The 27,364-nt window shown below is 35.9% G+C and overlaps 1 protein-coding gene across 1 annotated transcript; it reads left to right on the forward strand.

Annotated features, from left to right (window-relative positions):
- Window positions 1-26,869, forward strand: LOC118275790 (protein limb expression 1 homolog). Its single transcript, XM_035593866.2, has 5 exons — window positions 1-43; window positions 365-529; window positions 24,918-25,108; window positions 25,754-25,947; window positions 26,428-26,869. Exons 1-5 carry the CDS (start codon window positions 16-18, stop codon window positions 26,798-26,800), a joined length of 951 nt encoding a protein of 316 aa, XP_035449759.1. The 5' UTR covers window positions 1-15; the 3' UTR covers window positions 26,801-26,869.
- The last annotated feature ends 495 nt before the right edge of the window (window positions 26,870-27,364 follow it).

Genomic DNA, 27,364 nt, shown 5'->3' on the forward strand with positions numbered 1-27,364 from the left:
ACAAACACTGCAACCATGAGAATTGCCTTAAAGCTCCCGCGAGGTAAGCTTTCGCTGCACTTTTACAGTTTATGTTAAAAGTCACGTTTTAACTTGTTGACGCCAATCTATTTCAACTTGTACTATTGATTTCTGTCTGTGTAACTTTCAGCTGCGTTAATTTTAATGATTTCATGGATTTTTTAAATATTGAATTTCGTATTTAGACAAGTGTCGAATTCGTACTAGCGGTTGTAAATGGGGGTTCACTTTAATATAAAGGAACCCTTGTTAGTCTTTATTTAAGGATACGTTTGAAATCCTTCATCAGACTGGTTATTTTACTCTGTGACTGTGGAAGGCTTGCGTGTGTGTCGGCGTGTAGGTGTTTGCGAGTGTATTCAGTCCGCGCGCGACGGCCGACGCAGACGCACGCGCCGCTGCCGAGTGCCATGTCGCGCTAGGCGCGCCCCCATGGTGTACCCCGAGGCGTCCCGCTGGGGCGCGCCAGACGCCGCGCTCGCCCCCCTCTACGATGACGTCTACAGAGGTCAGCTGATATTTGCAACCTCACCTATTTTTAACCCATTCTCACCGTGACTGCCAGACAAAGTGACTTTCTGCGATCGTAAAGTGCTCCAACATTGCCTGATTTCTTCATCTCTGCCTAGCACCATTAGTCCCGGCTTTGCCAGGGTCAGCCTGATTTATCAGATAGTAATTGTTTGATACAAAGCTTATTGTCTCACGATGAAATGTGGTCACCGAGTGCCGGCGGACACATTATCATCTGATAAATCAGACTTTGCATTGAGCAGTATAACGTAAAGAAACATCAAACAAATGTTTGGACTTGACATAAGCTTTCGGAAAGGTACGTCACTGTCATTGTCAACTCCATTCTCTTTATTGAAGTTTCTATTCGTTAACGATTGTTTGAAGTCACTTTTTCTAGAGGCTGGGAGCTAGAACCGCTATTGGTAATCACTGATGGAATTAGTTGTACGCCTCAGTACGGAACTAAATGGCCTGCAGCTCCGCTATGCGAATCTTCTTTGTGTGTAACCTGTGTCTCACTTCCAGCCTGTCGGGTTCCCGTAGTGTATCGAGCTTCGATACAATCATTTTACGACCCTTACCCGTGAATATAATTATTAAGTTGTTATTAACATTTCAAATTCAAAACCGGTGCTTAACGACTCTTTTATTAGTCCTCCTTTTTTGTTTGACCCTAATCACATTTTACTTTTAGCGCGTTTTACCTTTTCAACGTTTCAACCCCGTTTGTGTTTAAACATATTCATTCTGATGTGTTGCTTGTTTAAAAAGGTTGTTTAAAAAATTCACACTTGGAGAGACTAGTCGGATGACTCAGTCGGCAGACATCTGTTACTAAACCATTATGTATTTACATTTCAATAGAGGCAGTTCATAATTGTAATGGTTATTTCACATTCGCCGCAGTGTTCACAGTGAAGGGAGTGTAAATACTTTAAATCCAGTTCAGTAAGTTTTGTATCACAAATAAATAGCGTACATTAACTATTTAATATTCACAACTGACTACGTTACGCAGAAATCCTTTTTACAATATTACGTTGGTTTATACATTTACTTGATTAAAGATCTACTTTTATGAATATAATGCTGTAACGAAACCTCTTTTATTAAAGAGTATTAGATGTTATTCTCCGCACGTTTTTTCTAATAACATTGTTAGGTATGCAATTAATTTCTTTGTATGGATTTAGCAAAGCTTGAGTCGCTTGTCAAAAAGCAAATAGCAACACAAACATGTGAACATCAATAAAATCTGTTTGATGTTGGTAGTTAAGACAGAAACAAGAGGAGTAGGGGAGTAAACTGAAACGTACAATTGTAACTTCGTGAGCATAGAATTCGCGAGCGTACGCTCCACCTGTGACCGACCTCGTCTCGGTACATTTTATAATGTCATTACAGCAACTCCGTACAAAGTCGTACGAGTATTATGTTCATAATATTTCGACATTGTCTGGTCGTGTCGAACGGTTGTTTTATTGATAATTGGGACCTACAGCTCATGTCGGTGCTTTAAAGCTCAATTAAACCTTGAAAATTGAACTGTCTTAAGGAAATTCAAATTGTGATTTTATAGTAGGTACGAGTATCTCGTTTACGATCGTCTATAAAGTTTCTATGCTCAGTCGGAATCGAGATGGCGAGATGGCGGGATGCAAGCCTATAACGTAAGGTACGAGTTATTAAATGACCTGCGACTTTCGAATCGGCCTACATCGCGTGTACATTGACTACATCGAGATAATCTCTCGCGATTTCACGATCATTCATCGCATGTGTGGCTCGATGGTTTTTATGTCAATTATTAGTTTTAATTGGTCGTTAACATTTGTAATTCGATGGTCCCATGTGATTAGCGACCAAGCTGTTAATTGCGCGTTGTGTGCTAGTGTTTACTATTTTGTTAACATTTATTCTGTTGTAGGCGTTCCGTATATAGTTAAAGAAATGTAAATGAACCTTGTTTTACTACATTATGTTGTAAACAATAGAGAGTACAAATGTAAATGTATATTTTTGGAACGTCTCCAAAATATTAAATTAACATAGCTAATGAAGTTTTCCGTCACGGAATTGTCCTTACATTTAAATGTATTTATGTATACTTAGAAGTTTACATTAAAAAAGATTTATGGACATTTACAGAAGTGATTTACAGATTTACCAAGTCAGAAGAAAGCATAAACAACTTGAATAGGTTACTATTTATAAAATAAAAGCATAAAAGAAATAGTTAACTATTTCTCAGTACCTACATTATATACAATAAAGTGCTTAGGTTTTTCTCAGACATGAACCTTTTTGCAATAAAATAGTAAAATTCTGTAGAAAATATAAAATTTAATGGTGTCTTCTCGGGACTAAGGCGTGGTTTTGTTGGAGATGTGCGACCGTTAGCGGCGTCTGCGCATGTGGGGGTCCCCACACGCTGCAACATGCACAGGACTGTCTCAGATGCAATCGTTATTATTCTAGAAACTGTAGCAAGTATAACAGCACTTTATGAAGCTTCAGTCCAACTTTTTAAATATATTTTTGCTTGTCTTGAAACATGGAGATACAATATTACCGTCCGGATATTCGGCTGCGTAAGTTTTGTATTTTTTTTTTATAATTTATCAAATTAATAGATTTTAGCTATTATTATTTATACTGATACAGAGTTGTTTTTCGCCATAGGGGTAAACAAAAATAGCTTTATAGGTAATATTATGTTTCAGAACTTAGTTCTTTGTTTCCCTTTCAATTATGATTCTATTGTTCGTTATTTTGTCATAGAGCACTAGTAGCACTTCTGTTTGCCTCCAAAGACGTCAAAGGGGGTTAAAATTAGAGAGAATTTCTGAACATTCGGAACACATAATAACTTCAGTTAAGGTCATGTTGAAAGTACTAGAATACTGGCTATTAATATCTCAGGAACTGCCATAGAATTGGATACCTGGATACTTTAGAAGGGAGAAAGTGTTAATAACAACATTTGATCTAACTGCGAATGAGGTTTCTGTATCCATTCGTGCGGTTAACTTCATTCTCGTTCAATTGGTTCACTCAATTTTGAACAATTCAAAGTTTACGTTCAGTTAACATAGAAAGTTCTTAAGAAATATTTTCTATCTTCCTTAAAAGTATAAAAACAAACAATCCATTTTGAGTTATTTTAAATTGTTATTATTATTTTTATCGAAGGAAACTTACCGTTTCTTCTGTGCCTTTTTTCATAATGGTCTGTAAGAAAAGACAGCGGATACGATTGTCTCTTTAGTAGGTATCTATAAAAAATGATGTAAATTGTGTCTATTTTCATAAACAATTTGATTGTTATAAATAAACATGTATTAAGTATATGTGATAGAATATTTACATCGTATCACGTATATTTTATCTAAAAGTGAGTTCCATGACAAAACATATATTTATGGAAATGGAAAAACTAATAATTAGTTTTCACCGAGCCTAGTAAAATAGGTCAACATTTTTAGCAGTTAACTATGTTTGCTTCGAGAACAATTTTCAAAACGTATTTTAATGTTTCAGTTGTTGATTAGTAATTTAATTAAAATACCGTAATCTGTTTTTTTTTCTGTATCGTGCATTTACAGACATATAATTTCACATGCACATGATACCCAGACTCGAAATAACAATTTGTGGATCACACAAAGAGTTGCTCCGTGCGGGAATCGAACCCGCTACACGTTGCGTGGCAGCCAGTTGCCCAGCCACCGCGCGAACCATGCAGTCAAAATGTCTGAAATTAACGCAAACATCAGATAATTTCGTTGTAAGATGTCTTTCTATTATATCCTTAGAAAAATAACTCATACACTCATAGGCATATGTTCGTGACATTTCTTCGTCACCGTATTCATAACCTCATTACGAATCCCGCCAAAAATCCAACATGGCGTCCGAGTTAATAATTTTCATTCAACTTCGCGCTGAGTCCCTACAAATGTAATTTAAGTTATAATTATATTCCGAAAACAAGTATGTCCGTATTAAAATACTTTTGCCAAATTGTTGGCTATATTGTGATCCAATTTGAATAGGTTTTACTTTGAAATATTTTGGGGACACCCTTCTCTCTCTCAAGGATTATTACTGATGTCACTGTCTCCTGTCAACCTTAATCTTTTCCATTTTCTTCACTCAATAGGATTCAGTGGTCTTCGAAAATTTGTTTTGAAAGAAAAATGGGACTCCGTTATTATTAAGGACGATCATGTCGTAAAGTATATTTGTTTTATTTTTTAGGGGAAATTTTTAGATATTGTCTCTTTTGTTCAATGGCGTCTGTTAAGGGGTTTTCTTATGGAAAAAGTCAAATTCCAATTTTGTTTTTATGAAAGTAGGGATTTGTGACCCCCTCTGTAATGTTGAAAACCCCGTGATTTCCGGCGAAATGTTTATGCCTATGAATTTTCATAAATAAATAAGTACGCAATTCTAATTTATAGATCGTGTGTTGTGATACAACTCGAAGTTCTAAACAAATATTTTAGCCTTATTCGAAACAAACTACTATCGTTAAAGTGTAATTTATAACATACATGTTTTAGCTATTTACAAGATAATGTAACGTTAACTCCTAACCTTGTGCACATAGGATCCCGACTAAGATAGAAGTACTTTGTGCAAAAGCCTTCATAATAAGCCTTATCAGTTTTCCAAAGCCAGCGATTGTTTTACACCTTATTAAGATTATTTGTAAGATAACATTCTCGATACAAACATTAAACACCTCGGAGTAAGGTAAATGTCTCTATTATCCGTCTTTGTGAACCCCGTTCAAAACGATTCTGAGTTATGATGGCAATTATTGCGTCATTTACCCTAATTTGTTTGTTGTATTAATTTTGTTTGTAATTAATATTAGCTTGTTGTTTCTGTTTCTGATTATTGCTGTGTTTTGTTTTGAATTATATTTTTTTGTAGGTGTCTAGAAAGTTAAAGGTCAGAACGTTGTAACATAATAGAGGTTTTTAACTGAAACGAGGGTATTATAAATAGTTTATTCGTTGGAAAGGTTTCAGCGGTGTTTTGTAATTAGCCAAATTCTAATGAAGGGCTGGTGAACATTTCGCTACTACTCTCAATACTCGGAATGGCAAGTAAGTAGTTTTTAGTTAAAGAAAAGAACAACGGTGTAACTTTACGTCAGCAAGTCGCTGTATCTTCCATCGATTTTAAAACTTAGTTATTTTAAGTTGTTAATGTCGAAATTCTAACATTTTGTATCGATACTTTGATTTGTTTGACACAAACTATTTGCTAATTTATAGATCGATAACTTGTTCATCAGGATTCGTTTCCTTTTACATATTAATAAAATTCACAGTAACATCAATAAATCGATCAGTATATTTTAATATTAGTTAAGATTTCTAAGATACAAGTCTTTACTAATAGTTTAAGTATAAGACAGAGAGTTTGTTTATTTGTTCCTCGTACTTAATTTGATTGATTGATTTTTGTATTAGAATATAGTTGGAAGTTTTACAGTGATAGGCTACGTTTTTAGCTTAGCTGCGGACTACCTAGTGGGTTTACCGGTGCTCTCGAAAAGCAGGAGTAGAAACGAGATGGTTTTAGTTAGTAAGATCTGATATTTCTCGCCTCGGCGAGAGAAGCTGCGATGATTACCCCCGGTTTACCGGGGCTCCGGCTCGAAAAGCAGGAGTAGGAACGTGGTGGTTTTTAGTCAGTAAGAGTCTCACTCCCTCTCGTCTCGTGAAATCATTGGATGATTTCCTCCCCCTAACAAATGGTTATGTTCTTTTCTAAGGCATAACCTCAGATAACTACTTATAGTTTGCATTTGAAAATCATAGTTGATGGTTATTTTGCTCCCACAATTCGCTGATAAAATAATAATAGTTTAATTATTCAAACTAATTCATAGTTCACACCCACAGTCGAACCGCAATCTATTAAATTAATGAATGCGTAATAAAATATCATCAATTTTGGGCTACATTTTACTCTACCTATTGAAAATAATGTGGGTTTACTAAACTTAAGTTTATTCTTGGTTGAGAATCCCATTTTGAGTGAAGCTAAACTTTTATTATATTTTTGTTAATAGCCTGTGGGAATTTTAAAATAAGGTCGTGTTATAAAAATTTGCTTTACTGTATTATTCAGTGGTTCGGGTTGATGAGTCAATGAGTGGGGAAATACAAACTTTTTATATGTAGAATTTTATTTTATTATTGTATTCACACATTTTTATGATCTGTTATTTTTATCACTTTAACCTTTTATAACATAGCTCAAAGTTTTTCAATAAAGAAGACATTTTGTATTATTTTTCACTTATTTTCTAAGTGACTAAAAAGAAAATAAGGAATTTAAGAAATTTGCGGATCGGTCGGAACTTTGAAGCTTCAGAATTTGAATGGAATTTGGAATTTAATTGAACAAAGGAGACTCGATTAAATCTTGAAAGGAACAGATTACCCGCAATTTTTTGACATCTTGTAGACAGCTCTTCAAAATACTAACACAACTCAAGGAGAAAAATGCTTGACTAATGAAAATAATATAAAATATGACATTTACTAAAAACTATCACAAAGTTATAGTTCGACGGTTCACAATCTGCCGTCACCATTCGACACTGGCAGAATAGTCGACAACTTTGTATTGGAGACTCAACTGCCATCAAAAAAAAAAAAAATGTTGACACTAAAATTACGTTTTCTGTAAAACATTTCAAAATGCAAAGTCAAAGCATTAATTGAATTAGTGAACACAGAACATTCTTACATACGAAAACTTTTAAAGTATCAAGTTAGAATTTTCGTCAGCGTGCCTAACATTAACATATGAAAATAGGCGCACAATCTTCATTATATTTTCACCAGCGACCTTCCCCACTATTCTTGAGTTTGCTTGGACACAGGGCTCCCCGATAATGACATAATTACTACCTTCACTACCTTGCATACTGGCAGGTGGGGTTGTATCGCACGGTGATACTAACTACCCATTTGCTTATTATGAGCCTGAGTAAGAACCCTTTTGTTTCTCTACTATGGTTACACAAAACATAATGTCCAAATAAGGATCTGTAAGGGTGTCCACGAATTTGGTTTTTTGTTTGTAGTGATCGGCTTGTTAGTAAACTGGCAACGGTAATGAGTTTGTATTTGTTTTTTAACGGAAAAATTCGTAAAACTTTCGTGCTTTCACGGAAAATTTCCATTGGTTCTTTGGTCATGGTTTTTAAAAGTTTGTCCAAAATATTGTAAAGATTTTCATTTCTTATTAACTGTTAATTAGGCAGTAAGATGAAACTAATAAGGAACTTCAAGTGATAAGTCAAAAGAGGCGTTCATTTTGTGAATAATTATTGTTATTCTATCCTTCGTTGTATTTCAAAGTAGCTCGTAACAATACATACTGGAAATAACAATGTTGCTACAATGCAAAACGGACTATAAAGTCTTGCTACTGCAGCTGCATCGAAACTGTTCGAAATATGAATTTTCCGCGACAAGTCACAACAAGGTCCATATTTTAAAATATCATTCTCCGTTCCCGTATATTTTTCCAATAAAGTCCTGTTCCTGCATAACTTTGACGTCAATCGAAAGTATATTTTGTGTCTTTGCACTTCGACAGTTTTTAGCTTGTGTTATACCTAGTAATATATTTTATACTACTTAAAACTATTTTTACAGTTCAATTGGAAAGATTATTGATACAATAAAGAGTTGTATGCATCACTACAAAGTATAAAACAACGTCGCTTATGTGTCCCTTTGTATGCTTAAATCTTTAAAACTACGAAACGGATTTTGATGCGGTTATATATATAATACATGAAAAATATATCATCATTGCACCCATTCGAAGCTGGGGCGGATTGCTAGTAAATAATATAACCAGAATTTTCTCAGGTGTCGTAGGTTTTCTTATTTCAAAACTTATTGCCATTAAATATTTACGTAGATACGGCTATGTACGTATTCCAGTTTCACTGCAAGCCTACAATAAAGCGTCTAAAGCACTATTAATGAATTACCTTCATTTCAGAGATTTGAAATGTCCAATTGGAATAAACATTACGTAGACAAATGTTTCAAATTTAGTTGTAAAAGGCTTATAATGGAATTACCATTATTTACGAGAAATTTTGAGAAATTAATTTAAAATTACCGCTTCGAATACAAGTGAATGTTTCACGTGTGATTAGTTCTCTCTCTTTTTTAAAACGGAAATGTTTAAAGAGCTTTTGTGGTTACGCATCGTGTGATGTTATGATTAGTGATAGATTCATGAAGTTGATGATAATTCTAAGAACCTATCTATCTTTAGCTATCCTAGTGATATGCCTATCGCCTATACCTAGTACTGTAGTCTACATTTCCTAAATTATATTAGTATTTCCATATAAGTACCGTATCCGAGGCGTCTAAATAGCAACATACATTGCAAAGTCAGGAAAACAATAAAACAGTGTAACTGAGACCATAAATTGAGTTTCGCGATAAACTATCTTACAATAACCGCGACATGATACGCTGACTCACATATTACGAATTCCTACGGCGCTGGCATACAGAATGGACCACAGTACCACAGATCTACCGCCCACTAGCCATCGATGAATATCGATACTGCTAACATTCGACGCGTATTCGCGATTTTGCGAATACGCGTGGTGCGATTTTGTTTCAAATTAATTTTACTTTTTCCATGAAGTTAAAATTTTAGTTTCAAAGCCTTATTTTTTTTATGTTGGTTAACAAAAGTCTAGTTGTGAAGCAGAAACAGAAACGAAAAGATTAAAGAAATGGACAAAAATATATGGCATGTAAAACTCAGTCACAATGATTTCAAAAATATACAAAATTTATCAAAAACCTTACATTTCATTAGCTTTAACAATATCGACTATTTAGCACAAATAGTTACACATAAAAAGTCGTGCGACTAAGCCGCAATCGTACGACGGACCTTAACGATCGTTTCTTTATTCAGTGGGCGCATCATTTGATTATTTCGCATAATAATTCCGGGATTATTTTGGTAGGTCGTACCTAGTAACCTAGAGTTAGGTTTATGCTATGCACGTATGACTCTGAATGCCATCGTCACAGGATTTTAGTCTTAATATCTACATGTACGAAGTGTTAAGTTTCCGAGTCCGAATTTGAATATGAATAAGTTATTTCATGTATTTTGGCTACTAGTTGAGATTGGGCAAATGTTATGACAGGTTATATTTGAAGTTTGCGGATTTGCTTGATTGAATTGGCTCTACTTATTTACTTATTTGAGAGTTCATTTTTGATCTAATGATGCATTTACTATAAAGTTGACTTTTACTAAATTTTACTGGTAGTAGTATCTTAGAGAGATTTTACCGGGCTCCAACTTGAAAACCAGGAGTAGGAACTAGATGGTTTTTAGTAAGTAAGAGTCACTCAGACACTCCCTCTCGCCTCGCCTAAAGCGGGAGAAGTAACTGGATGATTTTTCGCCCTCAAAGAAAATAAAAATATGCAAAAGTATTTAGAGAGATTAACTTTGTCTTTGATGGTTGCGTCGATGTGCCGATGTAGTGGCACAAAAGTATCCACTCCCACTCCTGCCACGCGTATTGTGAGAATCAAATAAAGAAGTGTACATTTGGAAGTGCTCTCTGATAAACCGGAACCTTTTAAAGGATTTCCAACCTATCTGCTATGCTGAGCATTGCAAGCCCTCTTACGAGAATTTTCCTTTCGGGAGAAACATTATTTTGTGATGACACAATCTTGTATAATATGTAGTTTTTACTCTTCACTTCGTTCATCTTTGCTTTCCAGCATTCTTCTTTAATTGTGTACTAGATACTTTTGTATTGTTTCTTCACTTATTTTTGTTTTTAAATGAAACTGACTTTTACGTGTTCAAATATTTGTTTCGATATCGGACTGGATTTTACTGTTGATTAGTTCGTTATTTTAGTTTTGTTGCCAGGTAGTATCGAAATATCTGGACTTTCGTTACGTTGTTCTCGAGTCGAAATAGCAGCTCTGAGAGTTGCTTTTTGAATTTCTTTAGTTTATTAATATTCGAATAAGTTTGTAGGATTTTCTTTGAAGACGCGATCACATTGTTATTGTGAATAGTGCAGTGTGTACTGCACTATAGGCAAGCCTGGAAGAGGCCGGCCATTGTACATTCGCTTAAATGATGTAATTAATGATCTATACAACGTGTAACAAAAAGGGGGTATACATGTCAATTGCACGGTTTCTAGATAACATAACAAACGATACGGTAAGGTTTTTTTAAACTCATGTTTTCATGGTACAAGTTATGAATTTTTAAAGGAATCAAAATTAGGTAGACAGGTACTAGGCGAACAGATTGACAGAAGAAATATTTCGTAATATTAGTGAGTGATTTATGTAGTGTTGTGACATGTTTGTTTAATTTAAAATCAAGAACCATGCGAAACCAAGTATTTGGTACAATTTTTTTAAACGTATTTTAAGCTGAAACTTCGTGTAGAGACTCTTTTCAACCTACTTATGAAATTTTGTACACGTTGTATACAATATAGTGTACAATAAAGGATTTATCTATCTATCTAGGTACAGGCGTCTTCAACCTACTTATTAGAGCTTGCTATGATCTTTACATTTGGAACAACTATACAACCCTTCTGGGGTGGGAGATGTGTCTAAAATAGTCTCTAGAATTAATGACTAAGTACGGAAATAAGTATGTAACTCTCTCATTCTGTTGACTTTATTGTCGTCACGGCTTTAGACAGCTAGGTAATAACCTATCAAATTGTATACCGTGCCAAGAATAGAGCTATTGTGACAAAAATAATCGCTTAAGGAAAACGGTTCATAGCAACATAGTTGAGCTACAGTCTACTTTACTAAAGCTACCTACATCAAACAGCCTACATGTTTATACATAGCTATAATTATCTTCATACAAGCACGTGTACTGCCAATATTATTGGCACTGACACCTATTTGGACGATTTACAACTTTATTCCACTAACATTAAGAGTGGTTTTACGTTGATTGATGATCGTTTCAGGTTATATTAATACTAGTTGCATCGCTGGCTTTGTATGGTTTAGTTAAGCTTAGTTGAGGTTTACGTGTGTTTGTGGTAGTCGGTATTGAACGAAATTCCAATAGGTAATGAATATATGGATAGACTGCCAGATTACTTAGATCTAAAGGTTTTTTTATGTGGTTCACGTATTTTTGATGCTTTTAAAAACGAACCTATGTTTAGGTTTTTTTTGAGGGGGCAAAATCATCCAATGACTTCTCCCGCCTTGGGCGAGCCGAGAAGGAGTGTCAACCTCTTACTGACTAAAAACCACGCCGTTCCTACTCCTGCTTTTCGAGCCGGAGCCCGGGTAAACCCGCTAGGTAGTCCGCAGCTCCGGGTGTTTGGGTATTTAGTTTTGAGATAAAGAGAACGTCTCGTTGGCATAGTGACTGTGACTGCCGATCAGAAGGTCTCGGGTTTGATTCCCGAATAGGACAATATGGTTTGGGACTTAGGCTATTTCAGTTTTTCTAAAATTGTCAGATAGCCATAGTCATAGTGCTTCACTATTCCAGACTCAAAGTGGCTACTGACTGACGTATAGTAAACGCTCTCTATTACGAAGAGACTGAGAACATAATTGGCACTAGTTTTGGTCTCAAATACCAAAATATTACAATTGAAATGTAATAGATTCAGAGAATATTCTAATGGGTCAATTTCCCCATAGACAGTGTTGCCCCAGCTGTTATTCAGTGTTGCCAGAAATGTTAATTGTGTGTCGGGTTAGTTCAGGTGGTCGATACTGATAAAGTCACGTCAAAGGGTACATGACAGCACATCATACTATACCCAACTGGTCATCATATTTTCGACTGTGAGATAAAGTCATAAGGTTGGAATTCCATTGAAGTTATTTGACAGTTTGGAGTATCTCCATGTGCTGGGGTTGGTAGATGATAATCCAAGGAAATGCTCGAAAGGTCAACTGTTAATGAATATTAATATTAAGTGTATTGTACTGCAGGCAAGTAATTTGATTGTGATACACAATGATTTAAGTTAGCCTAAAAAGTTTAGGGACTTGGAACAACAATTCATTTAAGTCATTTTATTAATTGTTTTGCTTTATGTTCTTGTTTTGCGTACTAACGCAGCACGCCACTAGAAGTCTTGCTATTATAGATTTTCGCAACGAATTTGCTATATTTATTTTATAAGAACTTTTTTTCTTACCATAAAAAAGTGATCAAGTCGTTTTCACCGCTGAAATTATGGCATGACCAGAGAAATAAATATAGGAGGGCATGACTAAGAGAAATGGGGATCATTCATTCATCAGATGAAGTTATAAATATTTAAAATTCGAACTACGAAAAAAAAGTCGGTACTTTATTTTTAATAGAATAAATTACTTCTTAAAAAGTAAACCACCAAAGAGTATTTAACGGGTCTATTAAATCTTTTTAATTTGAAAATAGCTGGCAGGCGATGGAACTACATAATAAGGTCAGGTGTTAGAAGAACTTCCCGGAGGAACTTTCTCTCAACATTGCAAGAATCTTAACAAGTTCCACCTAGGTATTACTTGTAAAACAATTTTATTTTATTATTTCTCAACCAATACTGGCATTAAACTTTAAACTGGGATTGATTTCTTGAACTTAATATTGTTTTTCTTTTAGTGTTTTGTTATTGTTTGTAAAACGAAGTAGTTGCTTTTTGCCCTTCACGACCTAATGATTATTTAAAATGACATTCTTAAGTAGATGTGTTGTCAGACTGACTTCGCTTGTATGTCATCCAAATAGTAAACCCTAAAAGGCTTAAAACTTCTAGGATATATTTTTAAGTATGAAAATTATGACTGAAGGATGTAGGCAGATATTTGTTCTCCTTTTTGAAATGAAATGAATTTATTTTCTGCAAATAGGCTACAAAAGAGCACTTTTACACGTCCAAAATTATAAAAAAATCTAGATGAGGTCGGTTTTACCTATCGTACTATGAGAAGCATATGTTATTGCGCTTCAAATAAGTCGGGTAAAAATATGTTGACGTCCCAAATGCATGAGACATATCATTCAAGTGATTTTCCAAAAGGAATCATTTTTGTAATGAGCTCACATCATCAGTAGATTTCCCCGAAGACGTAGGTAGGCTTTAGATGACATGTGGAGCGTTTTGACGTAAATTGGAAGAGCACCTGATATGTCTACATAGTGTCATGTGTCGTGCTATATCTATGATTATGTATTACAAATAATTGTGTGTGGAAATTGTAAATCGATGTGACGTGTAAACAATACCAAATTAAAGTTATTCATGAATTAAATTCATCCTACTTATAAATAGGTACAATGTAAACATGAGTCTCGGTGCAAAACTCGATAACTGCTAGACTAAATGCTTTTCTAGATGTTTTTTCTTTAACAAAATTACACTTCTTTTGAAAACAATAGATTACCACTTATCTTCCCTCTAAGAACTCAAAATATTTAGATGAAACTTCAAGAAGAGCTAGAGTAATCTGTCTAATTATAATAAAGGGTAATATAATTAATGTGCGACATTCAGCCGGTTAATGAGGCAGACGTGTAAACTGAATGTAATATTCCTAGGATATACATTTTAGAATCCTATTTCAATTTCATCTCATTTGTGACGAATACTTAATGGTTGTTTTTGACTTCTTCTTTTGATATGTCTATGAGTTTGGATTATAATATTTTGGAGTAGGAATAAGATTAGACCTGCTTCTTGAAGAAATAACATGATTGGTCATTTACTATAAATTATCTCAAAAGATAAGTTCTCAAAAGTGTCAAGAAAATAATTAATTGCCAAATAATAAAATCTACCAAAAAGCAATTCAAAAACAAATTAAAACTGTTCAAATTATTATTTTCAAATCCTTAATCAAAATCATATCACAATAATATCGGAGCAAGCGTTACAGTTCGTCCACACGACCTTATTTTTTACCAACAAAAAGTAATAATAATATCAATCCGTCAGCGAGTCCAACTAAATAATAAAAACCGCGATGTCGGCCATGATTGGATGAATATAATTATTTATTGATGTCGTAAAGTGATCAATACAAACGTTAAACGTACATAATTAACGGTCAACTAATTCTTTAAAACGATTCCTCTCCGTTTTGTTTCCTTCTTTGGAAGGCGAAAGAACAAGTTTGAGGTGTTCAGATATAAAATCATGTGGTGTGTTCTGATTTTTGATAGATTGAGGTGAAGCAAATAGTTATGATTATAAAATACGAATAATATTTGTGAGATGTGAGTCATAGACGAATTTAAAATGGAAATCCTTCGGGTTGATTGACCGTTTAATTCTTGGTGTACAAAAAATATGTTTTGTCTGAGTAAAACTGGAGTTGTTTGATGATATAAGTAGTTTCTTGTGAATATGGTATTGGTTCTAATTGAGACAAGACACGTACTGGTACATGGTACTAGGTGCCAGTATTTTTTATTTACATCAAGTATTAAACTAAGTATATTTTTAAAACCTTCTTAAGAAGAAAAATTCAATGTCTGTGCCAAGTTTGCATAGCTTAGCTGTACTACAGTAAAGTATTTCAACACTTGACAACGCTATTTCAACGAGACACAATTGATTGTCTTGTTACTTGCAAAACAATTGCTTCTCATCAGCTCGTTAACAGAATCGGACTCTTCACCTGTTTTATAAGCAAAGTTTTCTATTTTTGTATCTTGTCATGTTTGTGATAGAAATAGAAAATAGATACACGTTTAGCTACGACATTCAAGCTTTGTCTTGCCACTGGGTTTCTATACTATATGCTAGAACGCAGGGAGGCATTACAAGAGTCACTTTCGGGTTCAGTCGTGAATGTTCGGCTCAAGCTGTCCCGGCCCAGTGTCCACTTCACGCTCCACTCACTCGTACCCTGCCTTTAGTAACATCGGACACACGTACAATGACACTTGATTTACGATAAAAGCTCTTATTCCTAAGAGGATAAAGACGCTTTCAAAACATACAATGTCCTCATCTGAAACAATTTTTATTGTCCTGTCTGACTGTCATTTTATTTATTTTGTCCCACATACGATCCTCTCTGACCGCTTGAATTTTCTTGGTTTTGCGTAATGAAAAGTTATATGGAATTTTCTTTGGTCGTATCTGTACGTTTGTTTCAGTTCAATTGGTCCTTATTTGTTGTTGTGGTTTGAAAATTGAATAATTTAATTTGACTTATAACGGTCTGTTACGGGCTCCTTCTTTATTATATTTTTTTATTGAGGTTAGAAAAGTGGTAGCTTTTACATTTTCGAAGTCGGAAGCTATTCTACGGTTCTAAAGAAAAGTGATTATCAAGTTTCATCAAGTGATTATCAAGATTTTCTTCGAATTATCAAGTTTTCTTCCATGGCCATCTACATGGCCAGTTCTAAGAAAATTATTGAAGGATAATTACTTTGGCTTCCCTAATGTTACATTATGTAGGTGTTCGACAATCGCATAATCAATACAAATAATAGATAATTTAGCGTGTGGTACTGGGTATCTGGCTAATACCCGTAAACCGCAACGCTTCGCAATGGCGTTTAATAATTAATTGAAGCAGCATTAGGCGAAATTGATTTAGTCATCATATATTAATGACTTACGTAATTGGAACTGTTGCTGTAATTTCGAATATTATGAAATGTATAATTTTCAGGCTTGTTTTCCTTTGTAGCTTTGGCCAGATGTGTATTATTAATTAACGAATTATATATTAGCCTTTCATTTACATCAGAACGTTGTAACAACCATGTTGCTTATACCAAAATTCGAGTGCACGTTAGCAGAACTTTCGGTCCAGAATTTTCTATCTTCAAAGAAAAGTTCCTTGACAATTTTGTAGTAAATAAGTAGTAACGAAACGAATGACATACGAAGTGCTTTCTTAACTTGGAGCTCACTACTTCTTAGTCAGGACACAACGCAAACTTCGACCCGTACCGACAAAGTCAACAGAATTTCGCTGGAACATTCCATTTCAAACCAAAACTTAGAGTACTAAGAATTAATAGTTACACTTCATGAACGAATAAACACTATCACGGAACTTACTTTGTAACACAAACAGAATGGTAGACTACTCATTTGCGAATGCAGCGCCACTGAGGATAACTTTACTGCGAACTAAATTAGAAATAAACTAAAATGTTGCTAGGAAGATACTAGGATGTTATTTTCTTCGTATTTTTGTCTTGTGGGGATTTAGTTGATTAGTTTAGAATTTTTAGTGCTTAGGTATGTGCAATGGTTGTTAAGGAAGGACTAAGGGAGAGGCCTTTGTTCAACAGTGGACGTCTCTTGGCTGATGATGATGATGATGAATGGTTGTTAAGCTAAAAGAGAGTGTAAACTAAATACAGGCTTAGGATCGTAACTACACTTTACTTGTAATATTAACATTATAATTTTATACAATTTCGCGCCACATCTCTGCAATGCTCACATTTAGCGCCACATTAGTGTTGCCCACTAAACTAAACAAAAATTAAAATAAAAAAACATAAATCATAAATTATTTTTAACTATTTCAAATCTTATTTTTAGAAAAATATTAATACATTAAAAGAATTAGTGCTTACTAAAATTATGTAAACATTTTCTATGTTCATTATCAAAATATGAATAGATTTCTATAAGGAGTAAATATTTATAAGCCAGATATTATAAGCCAGCCTTTTGTGTTAAAAGAAAACGTAATAGCCTGATCTTACAATCATTCGCATTAAAAAGTCAAAATTATACTCACTTTACTTCACAAAACAATAAATGAAGCAATTTAGTAAAATGTTTGACATTAGCTTTTATTAATTCCCGCCGTTTTGTAATGGCGGATTATGGGTATCGTCCACGATGTTATTCCTAATTTATTGTCTATGCAAATTACATTCGAATTTAACTAGGTTCGTATAACGTTTATAATATTCATTAAACATTTCAAAATTGGTCTGAAGTTATTTACAAGCCGTTTAGATCATCCTTATATGGCTAGGTCGCCATTATTTTGTTAACTAGTTACCATACCTTAATCAGCGAATGATGAAAATGTCGATTTATGGTTACAACCAACATTATTAATATAAATGCCAAATTCTTGATAAATAGTTTTTTTGATGGTGTTTAGAAACGTGTTTTAATTTATTTTGTGCGTTTATTTTCGTAAATGACTGCGTAATTTGTTTTGTGGTCTCAAGGGCTTCAAAAAACATATTTACGTAAGTATCCGTACTATTTCATTATATATTTTTACAGTGGGGAACTTTTTTCCTTCAGGGAATAACGTGATGTGATGTTATATGTTTTCGAAATAAAAAATCGAAAATAATTCAATGTCTAATATTAATAGGAATATTAATAGTACCTACCTATTCTAATCTTGAGGCATTTAATATAAAACTAAGTGTATTCAATACTAGATATACGATAGGCGTCTTGATGAATAATTCAGCATTTATCTAAATGAAGAAATTCAGGCTAACAGTTATTTGGTGTCAAAATATCCCTGTGTGTGTATGTGTAATTAATTTATCTAAAAACTATTAAAAACAATTAGGTTTGATATCGTCATAAAGCACAATAAACCGTATGTATAGTAACGTTAAGCTCATATTATTGTGTAACACCTGATTTTATAAAAAAAAATTATTGCTATTCCTAAGCAAAACTTTTGTCTTAAGTAAACGGCCATATTGTGGAACAAGTTTGAAACTTTGAAAATGGAACACTTCTCACTTCTCATCTGGATCATTGGTCAATTTGCTTCGATTAAATAGATATGTCCTTGTACTGACCTTTCCCGACCTTTAGGGCCACGGTTAGGGCTGTCAGATGGCCGGGATTTCCGGGATTGACCCGGAATATTGTGTGCTGTCCCGTGTCCAGTAATTTTACTTTGTTGTCCCGGAATGAAAAATACTAGTTTTTTTTCACAAAGTACAATACTATGGCTGCAAAAGTCAAACCAAACGTTGTAACGTGCTCAGAAATCGCGCTACGTGAGTTGCGGGGCGGGAAGGATGAGTTCTAGGTATCTACTTAATTTCTAATTTTACAGTTTAGATTCCGTTCGTGGTCTTAGAAATGTCCAGGAAATGATCAGTCTGTATCTGGCAACCCTAGTCACGGTGCTCCATAGTTCTCGTTCCTACCTTCCTTATTGCGGATCCCTTTTTGACATATGACGTTTTGATGTGAACTTGGGAAATATAGTTCGTAGTTACGTAGTTCCTACTTCCATAGTACCTCTACGTGGAGTGAGTCAATTTATGAGAGTTTTCGCCGTGGGTTTTGAGAATGGAATGACCATTATTAGGTCTATCTCCAAAACGGGCGTATTCGTGTGATCGCTCTGGCACTTTTCAGATATAGATATTTAATGGTAATTATGTATCTCTTTGAAAATAAGATTTAAAAAAACTGAATATCATTATTTTCAATGAGGCCAGAGTGACCACATGGATCCGCTCGTTTTGGAGACTGACCCTATTGAATGTTACAAGTTTTTATTTAGAGTATGTCAACTAATGAATTTCTAAAAATCTCTTTGGAAATATCTGTTAAGTACATTTTAAACAAAATCGATGTGTGATAACGTAGATATGAAAAATATTCAAACCCTAGAATACTGTTCTATGAGCAATGTAGTAGAAAATATTCTGCTTACTTCAATCTTTTGATAACTGTGTTCGCCTTACTTTATGCGTCACTGCTTTGATCCCTCTCTTTGTCGTACAAATAGAGTCCGGGAGGCAAAAGACATCATTAAAAATATCCCCATAAAGTATAGAGTTTCGGTAAGATCCAGCAAAAAGGTCAAAGGGTCATTATCTGCGATAAGGAAGCGACCAATCAGGGACGACTATTAATTTTATTACGACCTGACAATCTGTGGGTAATAAAATCGTAATCAAATCTTCGTCTTAAGTGCAATAATTTTGTCGTTGAATTAGTGGTAACAACCAAGAATCTAGATTAATCTGTGCTAAATATGTTTATCGACTAAAACGTATCTCCTGACATATTGGTATTGTTAGTAATTTTCAACCAATACAGCTAATGCTCAAATCCATTAAGACATCAAAGAACGAAAGATAATTTTGTTAACTAGATAACAAAATTATTTCAGAATTAAACTGATTTTATTACCAATTGACATTTCAACATAACCTCTAATAACTCATTTGGCGCCATTATTTTGACACATTACGGCAGCCATATTTGTTGATACAGCGATATGAATTGATGAACAGCGTTTCAATAACATGTTATGTTTACCTACATTTGCATATAACTTAGTCACTATGTCTCAGTCCCCTGTCAATTGACAACTTCCGAAGCTGTCGACGCATGTATTCCCTGAGGAGTGAGTTGCCTTGACAACATAAATTCGCCAGCTACTAGCTAGGAACGTTATCAAGTATTCAAATGAATAGGAGCACAAACTAGATGTGACAGATCGCCGAGAAAACGTTTCAAATGCTTTTATTGCTACGTATTTCTGAAATATTTATGTACGGAGTTTATTTTAAAAAGTCGAAGTGTGCGGTACTAAATGTTTTTACGTGTTATTAATTCCGTTACACTTTATTTGGTTTCAATTTGGATTAACAGAACTCGATACTGTACAACGGTTTATGTTCGATGCAGTGGATAGTAATCCGATAGGGATCAGTAACTGAATACCAATATTTATGGGTTAACTACATTTAAATTGGATGCTTTCATTATGCTTATTTATTTATCTACACAAATATCATAGCGTTTTCGGTAGATATTTACTATAGTACGTAAGTTACGGAATATTCCGGATCTCAGTTCCTAAACAAATCTGGGGGTCTCAGCAAACAAACAAAGCTAAAGTGAAAAGTTTGTTTACAAACTGTCACGCTAATAAATTAACGAGTTGACCTAACCGTAAATATAATCTATGGCGCGAAACCTCTAACATCTGAGAAACTCGCAGAATCATCGGTGCACAGATTAAATCTGCACGTTGGCGAGGTGACTTGCTAAAAAGGTTGCTTTATAACGTTGAAAGAAAAAAAAACGTGTCAAAATCCCATGCATGGGGGCTTTCAACGTATTGTGTTGAAGCGTTCATTAATTTCACACGAACTTTCTACGTGGGTATAAAGTTTGGAATAAATTGTCGTCACCATCATTATCTCGTGTGAACAGTATCAAGAGACAGTTAGTTCGTGTGCTGCATGATATGAAACGTACAGCAATTATGGCGGGCCATGCTTTATGGAGGCACTCGGCTGATTGATCAGTCAAACGGTAGTTTCGCTGGCAATTAATGGCGGCTTCAGAATCAATACTATTGCACATGGAACTAGCAGTAAATGAAATGAGGGGCTCGTTACTAATGACTGCTGTGGATGGTGGTCAGTTTGCTACTAGCTAAGGAAATTGCATATATTTTACTTTTTCTGAGTATTAGATCGGTACCGTAGAAATTACCACTCCTACTTACCATGCAACCATTAAACGAGTAACCGTCGTACTCAGAATCATTTAATGGTTACTTACCTCAGTCCTTAGAAACTGTTTTCGATAGAAAATCGTTACTAAGGAATAGTTTAAGTAAACGTCTGTTTCTTTCTGAATTTATTGCTAATTAATGAGCTGTGTTACTCACCTTTGAAGTACTTATAGTTTTTTAAATACTGTTCTGAAATAACATTATAACAATTGTTCCTCATGTTCTCACAGTGTCATTGAACTGTATATTTTTTCAATTTGTATCAGATTTTGTGAGATCTAATTGTTTGTTAATTAAATTCCTTTCGTTTCTTCGAGGGCACGGTACGCCGTGATTGCGAATATTTCTCGCAATTGTTGAGGGCCATTTTGTTTATACGGTTCATTCACTTCATTTGAAGAGATATCAATTTCTACGAAGATCCTGTCTTTTGTAGAATTTTAAACGTTTTCCTCTTATCAATAAAGAATCTTTTCAAACTTTTCTTTTCTCGTTGGTATAAAATAGTAAAGCGACTTTCATTTACAATTCACAATATTGCTCAATAAACTCCAATACTTTCTTTTTATCAAAAACTATTCTATAACCAATTTTTATTATGTAAATAGCTGCATGTAATGCCAAATCTATACTTACCTATACCGTAATATCACTAAAACAAGTCACACAACATCGCTCTATCAAACACTTTAAACAAAATCTGGCATTTACCTCATACTATCTCGATATAAAATAAAATAAATGAAAATGACTTCGATATCGATACTGGCTGAACGATCTCTATTAAACGAACGAGTTAGTCTGGAATGGCATCGATATTGGTCCTATAAACGTTCCAGCTCAAGCTCATGTGATATAAAGCTAAATAAATACCTACTACCATTGTTGGGAGGCCACCTTGCATTTGAATGCATCGTTTTGTTTCCCTCTAGTACCTGCGTCTAACGTAGAAACCACGGGACTAAGTACCCGTTTAGTTTTGCAGTGTTACCGCCGTACTTAGAGTCATTTAATGGTTACTTAACCCAGTCCTTAGCAATGGTTTTCGGAACAAAATCGTTACTAAGGAATAGTTTAAGTAATTATTAAATTTATCTGAGTGCGGCAGTTAAACTGTTTTCTGCGTCGTTGTTTGAGTGGTTGGGCAAAGTGCTAGTGGTTATTATTCTATATTTATCAGTAATAGAAAGGAGTTTGAAATTGTGTAATGAGACTATACAGAACTACGGAAAATGTTCATCATTTTTATTCTGTCAACGTTTTGAAAAGATTTCCGAAACACAACTCCGGGAACTGTAACCGTGTAAAAAGTACATCTAAATGAAAATTCTAGAAAAAGGTAAAGGAAAGAAAGTTTCTTTTGTGTGGGGGAAAGTATTCAGGAGTAAGTTCTCACAGCATTTCCCTTCAAACTCTGTTAACGTCGGTTCCACAAGTTTTTTGTTCAAACTCTCTGACCTTTGAATATATTTATCTTAGAAAACTTCTTTGAAGTTATTTTTTTTTTGCATTCCCATGTAGATTGCGCGGAAATTATGTAGAGAGCGATGTTATGATTATAATTCTGTATTTTTATTTTTTTGGTGATTTTTTGACCGTATTGTTGATATACATTTAAATAAAATGGTGATGTACTTATTCAACAAATACAAATATACTCAGGCAAGATTTACTGTCTAAGTTTATTGTCGAACTATATGAATACTGTGACGAATTTAGATTTCGCTGTTTTACTATATTTCAAAAAAATATGATGGGCTTATTAAAAGTCAGAAATGGTTTCTACAATTGAAATCCATACCTTCTCGTTAATATTAAATACTTAGGAGAGAGCAAAGCAGGGAGTCACGTACCATTTCGTAATATTTGAATCATTTTTCACTCGACTCTTTAATAATGAAGCACCAAAAGTCTGCGTCTTGAGATGTCTTTAAAATTGCCTCGTCCCGGAAATTTCCTGCCCGCTCAAAGGGGAAAAATCCTGTAAAATCGTAACGGATGGGCACAACAGTGGGGGCTGGGGACTGGGAGTAGACAGAGAGCACTCGCAAGCCTCCCAACCGTCGCTTTTCAGAAACAGTCGTCTCATTGTCAGATAATAATGTCTATCCGGAAAAGCCGCGGACACGAACCGCCGAGTGCTTTAATTTCTACTCCTGTGTGTACTGTCATTACTTGAAATAAGAGAGTGCTCTGTAAAAATAATTGCATTACAAATGAAGAACATTTTACTTGGTATTTTTCTGAGTAGACTGATACTCTTTGCGGTCGGGAAATGCAATAAGTTTGTCTGAACCAACGAGATTATCTTTCAAAGCAATTTTGTGATGTCGTACAGAGAGATACACCTGCTTCCGTATACAGAAGATGTGTTCTCCTCTACTAGAACAAGTTGGAAGGCAAACAAAAGTAATTGAAGTTTAAAAACTCTTTATTTGTACTCCTCTTTCGGGAGTAAACACTCGCGACGAGCACTCGCGGATTTGGCGTTTGCAAGTGATGAATTTTATACGAGCGATTCATAAATTAAACTCGTCTGCGATTTGCATATTTCGTTCGTCACAAAGCGAGTCGAAAGCCGAACTCATTCATTTATGTAACAAAGCTGACCCCTTTGTTATGATACAATAGTTTCGGACGAGTTTTTGTAACAATATAAAGAAGTGATTTTTCGATAGAGCTCTATATACATTTTATTATAGTTACCTCTGAATAGTTTTGCAACTGATATCAGTTTAATTAATATTAATCAATAAATTGGTTATTGCTTTTTGTACATAAATACTATTATGGTATAGCTGCATCCGTCTTCAAAGTCCCAGGTATTCGGTTTGCAATTTGAAGATTCGGAGCGCCCGTATTGAATAGAGAGCTTATCTCAACTACAATAGTTTGTTCACTACACCGACCTCCGCTTTATGCGCTGCTCCCCACAGACCACTAATGGACAATCATGGGAGGATAACGCCATAATCGCCTTGCGGGACAGCCAGATTAGTGATAACGAACGTAATTTACTTTGCATTTGTGCCACGAGCAAGCACTAGCTAGACTTGTATGCAGGAGGATTACCTCCGCGTCAACTGGATAGAGTAGGTTTAAAATACTACACCTCTATATTCTTTAATTAATAAGTCTAGTTGTTAATATTCAAGTAGGTATGCATGCAGTAAGGATGCCAGCTGTATCAAATAACTAGCATCCTGATTAAGAAAACCTGTCTAATGAACATGCATTTAGCTTGGTGTGCTCGGTAGGCGTAGGCTGCGCACTTATAGCTGTATTCCACCTTATCCTGGTGTTATTAAAGCCATAACCATTAAACGGGGAGCCAACGGAAATATGAATAAAGCTAGGCTTTTACAAATAAATTGCTAGCACTGATTGTGGAGAAAATGCCGAGACAAATTGGACGTCTTATTTAAAATGGGAAGTGCTTGATGCTTTGACATTAGGGGGCTCAGGCGATAACGATTTTCGCTTAAGCGACATTTAAGTGTACAGGTTTACGTACAATGCGGGCGCTTGGTTTCTAAATTGTCTGTTGACATGAAAATAACAGTTAAATTCCGGATGTAATCCAATTACGAATAGTTGGTTGACAGGGGATTTTGGGAAATTTTCCTGAATTCCCCCATGCCAGGGGAGTTTCGGGACTGTTTGGAGTGGAGACAGGGGTTGCTGTGTACTTAATGTTTATCTCATTCTTTGATTCAGCTGGTCTTTGTGCCTTTGTTTTAATCGTCTTATATCTTAAGTACCTACTATACTTGGCTTACTGTTCTTGCATTGTTTCTAATATCCTCTTCTCTTCCACAGCTGACGGAGTCCTCTCAACAGTGAACGTGGTGGAAGCATTGCAGGAGTTCTGGCAGGTGAAGGCGGCGCGGGGCGGGGGCGCGGGCAGCGGGGGCGGCGCCCTGGTCATCTACGAGTCGGTGCCGGCTGCGCACCCGCCCTACGTCTGCTACGTCACGCTGCCCGGAGGAGCATGCTTTGGGAGCTTTCAGGTACGTAGGAAACTAGAGAGCGTCAATTACTACGCTCATTACATACATCTTCTTTCGCTCGAAAAGGGTCAGATACATAGTAGGTACCCTTAGCATAACCAGAACCTATTACTCACTATTCAACCGGGCAGGCTAAGTAAACTCAGGACTTGGAGAGCTAACAACCAATATACAAAACAGTCTCTAATAAGAACAACTAGTTACCAATTATAAATATTTGTTTACCGATCTAATGAATGTTACGTTCGTAACTATCAGCGAATAGCACGCAATATTACGTACAATAATGGCGCGTGTAATTGTGTTACACAAGACAGACCGCACGCTCCGTAAACTGTTTATCCAATGTGACAGACGGCTGAAGTTCCGCGCAAACTGTTGCAACGTTTCAGGTATAGGTACATGTTACGCGTAATTATGTGTGTGTGTGTATGTGAGTGAAATACACGTAGCAGGTTATAATTATTTAATAGTTATGTTTAATGTTGATATTGGAATGAAGGCTTTGCTTTGAAACGAAAATGGTCTATAACTAGCGGCTTTTAGAGTAGGATACGAGAGTACGATATATCCTTATTCAATAACAAAAATCTTACGGTCATTTTCTCGGTGCAATAGAATGCCATTTTAATTTCTTTTGTCCAGAATTGTCCGACAAAAGCGGAAGCTCGTCGCAGTGCTGCAAAGATTGCGCTCATGAACAGTGTGTTCAATGAGCACGAGTCACGTCGGATCTCCGAACACTTCATTGAGAAGGCGGTGGCCGAGGCGCGCGCCTCCTTCGCCGGAGACGCGGCCGCGCACCACCAGGACCCGAGCGCCGGGATCGCAGCATTCAGGTAGCCAACATAATATTATATAATTTCTAGTCTAGATATAAATAGGTGGATGATAAGTAAGAAGGGCGAGGTGTATCAAGCTTTAACACTCGAATCGAGAGAGAATTGTGACTACAATAGCACTATGTTTACGGATCTCTCGTTTAAAAGTAATACCTACCTTCAAAGTCACTTAAAATAAAGATTGATAGCTTTATTTATAGAAATGGTCGACCAACAATGGGGTATAAAACCAACACTAATTAGTACCAGGTCTACGTGAAATTACATTGTTTTATGATCTATTGTTATACAACGACTGAATGATTAAAGTCGGATTGAACGAAGAATTATTCTTTTATCCGCCTGTCCGAGATCCGTCCAACTTCGAAGACAAAGGAAGCGCGGTTTCTTGCCATTGTTACGATTACAGAATGTATGCACGAACTAGATTGTGGCTATTGTACCAAGTGTGACAACCTGTGTAATTCTCTGTGCTAGGTTCATGCTGGAAGCAAACAAGGGCCGCACGATGCTGGAGTTCCAGGAGCTGATGACAGTGTTCCAGTTGTTGCACTGGAACGGATCGCTGCGCGCGATGCGCGAGCGGCAGTGCTCGCGCCAGGAGGTGGTGGCGCACTACTCGGCGCGCGCGCTGGACGACGCCATGCGCGAGCAGATGGCGCGCGAGTGGGCGGCGCGCGAGCGGGATGCGGCGGCGGCGGGCGGCGGCGTGCTGCGCGCCGAGCTGGCGCGCGCCGAGCGCGAGCTGCGCGCCGCCCGCCTGGCCGCGCGCGAGCTGCGCTTCCCCAAGGAGAAGCGCGACATCCTCCACCTGGCCGCGCGCCTCGCGCCGCCCCAGCAGCAACAGTGATCTCATCGCGCAACGCGTCCTCGCCACACTCACACTTTTGTTATTTAAGTATAGGTATATAGTCTAAGATGTGCGTGTTTTATTTATTGCTCCCACCCTATTTCACTATCTCCCTCATCCTTTGAATCGAATCTTATCTGACTTTCCGCTCTAGCAGACAAGGAAATGTAAAATAACAAGCGAGTAGTTTGCGAGAGAACCTCTGCAACTGAGTTCCGAATACGATCGTCCCGCAACGATTCAACAAATGACTTACTTTCCTCTCGACCGGAGTACCGCAGTCAGGAGCAGCTGTACGATATTAAAATATTCTCTGTCATGTAAACATCTGCATTGGGAAATCGTACATTTCAAATTATGTTTCTATACAATGGGTACGAGCAGCTTTTAGTAACAAAAACTGTTGTTAGTAAAATTTGCTTTTACATACATAATGCTTAAATTTAAATATGTATGTGCTGGAAAAAAAGGATTACGCTGTACGTACGCTATTACGTTTGGATCGGTGCGGCACATCGAGCAATTAGTCAGTAATCGTTTTAGATGCATGAACGCATTCATCAA

Source organism: Spodoptera frugiperda, chromosome 15 (assembly GCF_023101765.2).
Source record: "Spodoptera frugiperda isolate SF20-4 chromosome 15, AGI-APGP_CSIRO_Sfru_2.0, whole genome shotgun sequence".
NCBI lineage: Eukaryota > Metazoa > Arthropoda > Insecta > Lepidoptera > Noctuidae > Spodoptera > Spodoptera frugiperda.

Coding starts and splice junctions, on each gene's coding strand:
- LOC118275790 (XM_035593866.2), top strand. CDS start 16: ATGAGAATTGCCTTAAAGCTCCCGCGAG. Junction 44..364: donor TGCCTTAAAGCTCCCGCGAG/GTAAGCTTTCGC, acceptor GTCGGCGTGTAG/GTGTTTGCGAGTGTATTCAG. Junction 25,109..25,753: donor CATGCTTTGGGAGCTTTCAG/GTACGTAGGAAA, acceptor TCTTTTGTCCAG/AATTGTCCGACAAAAGCGGA.